The following is a 4,794-nucleotide window of genomic DNA, read 5'->3' as shown; positions in this document are numbered from 1 at the left end:
GGCCCCATCTTGTGTGTGTGTCCCTGCTTCCGCGTGGTGTCTCCATTCCCCCATTCCTCCCGTGCGCCTCCCTCCCCCGCCCCGGGCCGCGGCTCTTGATTGTCCAAACGCAATTCTCGAGTCTATGGCTCCGGCCGAGAGTTGAGTCTGGACGTCCTGAGCCGCCGCCCCCAAACCTCGAGCGGGAGAGCGGGTCGGAGGGTCTAGGGAGAGGCAAAGCGAAGGGTGGATCAAGTCCCCAGGGTTTAGGGGAATCCCGAGCACGTCGGGACCTAGTTGCATTCACAGGACTTGTCTAAGGCGACAGAGACTCTTTTGCACCTTTTTCCCCCCCGGGATCCGAAGCTGGAGGTTAGGAAGAAGTTGTATGACGGTGTGGGAGAGATTCCCCAAGGCCACAAGGGGATGCGGAATGGGGGAGGTGGCCCCCTTCCCGAGCCCTCGGTCCCCTCCTGGGGTCCGAGCGATCCCAGGCCCCGCCCTCCAGAGCGGAGGCCCCGGGTGGGGGAACCCGGGTAGGGAACGGTGGCTAAGGTTGGCCCCGCAACTGCGCTGGGCCAGGGGAGGAGACCGAGGTCCCCACGTGGCGCGGGACTCCCGGGACGCCGGTTACTCGCGCGGGGCGGGCGCGTCTCGTGGGCGGGGGAACCCCGGCGTCCAAGTCGCGTCCCACCCGCGCCGAGAGTGGCGGGTGACGTCTGCCAGCGGGGGGGGTGGAGTGGAGGGACAGGCGGAAGTGACGTAGGGCCCCAGCGCCCGGGCCATGGCGGCGGCGGCGGCGGGAGCTGCTGTCTGAGCAGCGGCCGCGGACGGAGTGAACTCGGCCCAGGAGTCAAGGCCTAGGGAGAGGCGCTACGGCGGCTGGAGCGCGGACTGTGCAGTCGGGTGAGGGGCTGCGCCGGCGCGGGGGCGGGGGAGCAGAGGGGAGTCTCTAGAGGGGCGGGGTCTGCCCGAGGGGCGGCCCCCCTAACACCGCCTCCCTTTTCCCCCTCCCTAGCCTTCCTCTCCTCCTCCGCAGCGGAGCCCTGGTGGGGGGTCTGTGCCCTGTCACCATGACGACGCCGGCGAATGCCCAGAATGCCAGCAAAACGTGGGAACTGAGTCTGTATGAACTGCACCGGACCCCGCAGGTGACAGGGACCTTCCTGTCCTGGCTTAACCTCTCCCCTTAAATCCCTGATCCACAGACCCCATCACACAGCTTGTTTTCCATTTTTTCCCCTACTTCTCGGTCCCTGCTTGATTTCACAGACTCCCTGGACCTACCTTTGAATCGCCTTAATCTTTTAAAGCACTTTTACATTTAATTTAATCCTCAAAACAGCCCTGTCAGAGTTAGAGCAAATATAACTATCTTCATTTGAAAGATAGTGAGACACCAAAATTATCTTCTGTTCCCCAGTTTAATGTCATAGGTCAGTGCACACAGGACCCACCTTGGAAGTTTATTTAAAATGGAACTTCATGGACCAGCATTCACAACATTCTGATTCAGTAGTGCAGTGGGCCCCCAGAATCTGCATTTTTAACAGGAACCCTAGGGAATTCTGATCTAGGTAGTACCAGAATCACATTGTAAAAAAATTCTGTTGACTGTCTTCTTCAAACCACAGATGCATGGCATCCACCCTCTGCCCCTAGACTTCTCACCAGACCTCTGATTCTTCTATTCCAAAACTCCTCTTGGTTTATGAACCCTAATCCTTTCTGTTATCCATTCTCTCCAAGTCAGTAGTTCTTCTCCATCTAAGAATTCCCATCTTCCTCAGGTGACCAACATGGTATCCAGATCCTGCCATCTCACTGTATTTCTCAAAATTCCTTTCTTATGATTGCTTGTTTTGAAAATCCCTTTCCTGGCAACCCAACACCACCCTTCACTCACTTGTGCTTCCAGGAAGCCATCATGGATGGCACAGAGATTGCGGTATCCCCTCGGTCACTGCATTCAGAACTCATGTGCCCCATCTGCCTGGACATGCTGAAGAATACAATGACCACCAAGGAGTGCCTGCATCGGTTCTGCTCTGACTGCATTGTCACAGCCCTGCGGAGCGGGTAACAGGAGGGACTTGTTTTGAGATGGGGTGAAGAGGCCTAGAGTTGGTGTCCTCTCACTGGTCCTAGTTCAGCCAGGAACTAGGACCTGACAGCTCAGGCTTCCTTTCTCCTGTTCCAGGAACAAGGAGTGTCCTACCTGCAGAAAAAAGCTGGTATCCAAGCGGTCCCTACGACCAGACCCCAATTTTGATGCCCTGATCTCTAAGATCTATCCCAGCCGGGAGGAATATGAGGCCCATCAAGACCGAGTGCTCATCCGCCTCAGCCGCCTGCACAACCAGCAGGCACTGAGTTCCAGCATTGAGGAGGGGCTGCGCATGCAGGCCATGCACAGGTGGGAAGTCAGGAGAAGGGCCACAACAGGGTGGTGGGGTGGGTCCCTTGGTCAAAGTCCTTGGACTGTCTTTGCTGTCTGCTAGTGTCTAAGCCTCAGTATCCTTACAGCTGACCACAACCTTACTGTCGGACCTGGAAATCATGGATGTAAATTACAGCCTTAGTAAACAACTGGCAGTGCTATTCTTAGAAAGAAAATAGCTCTCCCTCTAACTTTTTAGAAGTTAGAACAGTATATTGATTTCAAGCATAATCTCCAGGTTCATGCTGGGGAGTAAATCGCCTCCTAGGCCTCCTCTCTGTAATGTGTGTCCACATTACCTTTGGGTGTTGTTGAAAATGCAAACTCCGATTCAGGTGATCTGCATCGGATCTGCATTCTGCAAGCTCGCTGGTGATGTCTGTGGGGCTGGTCCTTGGACCACACTTTGAGGGTGAGGTCCTATGATCTCAAATTGCTTAACCTTTCTAAGCTTGTTTCCTCAGCTATAAAATGGAGATTAAATACTTAGGGCGCTTGGCATATTGTTAGCATTAATAAATATCAGGTACCATCATTAGGATTTCCGTGATCTCTTAATTCTCTGAAGTTTAAAGTCTAAGCCCCTTATCCTTGGTGCTTTCTAATCTTAACCACTTGCTTCTACAGGGCCCAGCGTGTGAGACGGCCGATGCCTGGGTCAGATCAGACCACAACGATGAGTGGGGGGGAAGGAGAGCCTGGGGAGGGAGAGGGGGATGGAGAAGATGTGAGCTCAGATTCAGCCCCTGACTCTGCCCCAGGCCCTGCTCCCAAGAGACCCCGTGGAGGGGGCGCAGGGGGCAGCAGTGTAGGGACAGGGGGAGGGGGAACTGGTGGGGTGGGTGGGGGTGCCGGTTCTGAAGACTCTGGTGACAGGGGAGGCACCCTGGGAGGGGGAACCCTGGGCCCCCCAAGCCCTCCTGGGGCCCCCAGTCCCCCGGAGCCAGGTGGAGAAATTGAGCTCGTGTTCCGGCCCCACCCCCTGCTCGTGGAGAAGGGAGAATACTGCCAGACTAGGTGAGGACCCCTGACTTTCCCCAGACCACTTTTGAAATCAAAGCTCAGAGAATTCCATTCAGAAATGGGGTTCACCCAATCCCAAAAGCAACTCCAACCCAGAGGCCCTTTGGGAAAGTCCCCACCTTCCCATCCCCATTTGCAACCTCCCATGCCCTGAACCTGCCCTCTCTCCCACCCCAGGTATGTGAAGACAACTGGGAATGCCACAGTGGACCATCTCTCCAAGTACTTGGCCCTGCGCATTGCCCTTGAGCGGAGGCAGCAGCAAGAGGCGGGCGAGCCAGGAGGGCCCGGAGGGGGTGCCTCTGACACTGGGGGACCTGATGGGGGTGGTGGGGAAGGTGGGGGTGCCGGAGGAGGTGATGGGCCTGAGGAGCCTGCTTTGCCCAGCCTGGAGGGTGTCAGTGAAAAGCAGTACACCATCTACATCGCACCTGGAGGCGGCGCATTCACGGTGAGAGCCTCTGAGGGCACTGGCTTACAGGGGACAGGAGGGAAGGGTAGCCTGAGGCCACACAGCCAGGAGCCTGACCTCGCATCTCAGTGGCCTTCTCACCGCTGCTCCTTCATTTTCCTCCCTTCCCTCCTCTCCCATTGCTCCATATGCTCCTGCTTTGCTCCTACTTTCTTTTTCCTCCCTTGGTCACTTTTTTCTCTCATTCATTTCCTTTTCCATCTTCTCCAACTCTCTTCTCTCCTCCCTGTCTCACTCTCTCCTTAGACGCTGAATGGCTCGCTGACCCTGGAGCTGGTGAATGAGAAGTTCTGGAAGGTGTCCCGGCCGCTAGAGCTCTGCTATGCCCCCACTAAGGATCCAAAGTGACCCCACAAGGGGACAGCCAGAGAATGGGGACCATGGGCTGTCCCTGTGTCCTGGCCCACCACCCCAGCTTCTTCATCTCCCATTGCCCCCCCCAGCCCAGCCAGCCAGCTAAAGGACACAAATGAGGACAAGTGGCTTTTATACAAAGTATCTATATCAGATTCTTCTATATTGTACAGAGTGGGGCGTGCGCCCCCATCTACTGCCTTTTCTATTGCCCCCAACCTCCCATCTATCCCAGATGACGGGGAAGGTGAGGAGCCCTCCCCTTCATGCCCGCCTACCAACAACAAATTTGCTTTTTTTCCTCTTTGAAACCTGCAGTTCTGTGTGTGTTTATCAGGGGTGCACAAGGAAGAAGATTGGGGAGGGAGGCCTACAAATCATGTCAAATCAGCCTTTGAAATGTCTAGGAGTGCTCCAGAGGGTTTAAGTTCCATTTTTCTAAATCTCCAAATTAGAAAATAGGTATAAAATAGGAAGGAACCATCTGAGTCTGGAAAAGAGACAATGAAGAATGGGCAGGTGTGAA

General features: G+C 55.4%; 1 protein-coding gene across 1 annotated transcript; it reads left to right on the top strand.

Annotated features, from left to right (window-relative positions):
- Positions 1 to 722: 722 nt before the first annotated feature.
- Ring1 (ring finger protein 1) lies at positions 723 to 4,579 on the top strand. The gene is made up of 7 exons (XM_047558439.1): positions 723 to 885; positions 998 to 1,130; positions 1,898 to 2,058; positions 2,180 to 2,395; positions 3,047 to 3,436; positions 3,620 to 3,893; positions 4,161 to 4,579. The coding sequence occupies exons 2-7, from the start codon at positions 1,053 to 1,055 to the stop codon at positions 4,260 to 4,262; spliced, it is 1,221 nt and encodes a 406-aa protein (XP_047414395.1). The 5' UTR covers positions 723 to 885; positions 998 to 1,052; the 3' UTR covers positions 4,263 to 4,579.
- Positions 4,580 to 4,794: the final 215 nt, after the last annotated feature.

The sequence above is a fragment of the Sciurus carolinensis genome, chromosome 7, assembly GCF_902686445.1.
Source record: "Sciurus carolinensis chromosome 7, mSciCar1.2, whole genome shotgun sequence".
Classification (NCBI taxonomy): domain Eukaryota; kingdom Metazoa; phylum Chordata; class Mammalia; order Rodentia; family Sciuridae; genus Sciurus; species Sciurus carolinensis.
The sequence above is the reverse complement of the archived record's forward strand: the minus strand, read 5'-3'. Positions and strand labels throughout refer to the sequence as shown.

Excerpts from the sequence above, each read along its gene's own strand:
- Ring1 (XM_047558439.1), top strand. The coding sequence starts at position 1,053 with ATGACGACGCCGGCGAATGCCCAGAATGCCAGCAAAACGTGGGAACTG. Across the intron at positions 2,059-2,179 it reads GTCACAGCCCTGCGGAGCGG|GAACAAGGAGTGTCCTACCT; the intron begins GTAACAGGAGGG and ends CTCCTGTTCCAG. Across the intron at positions 2,396-3,046 it reads CGCATGCAGGCCATGCACAG|GGCCCAGCGTGTGAGACGGC; the intron begins GTGGGAAGTCAG and ends TTGCTTCTACAG.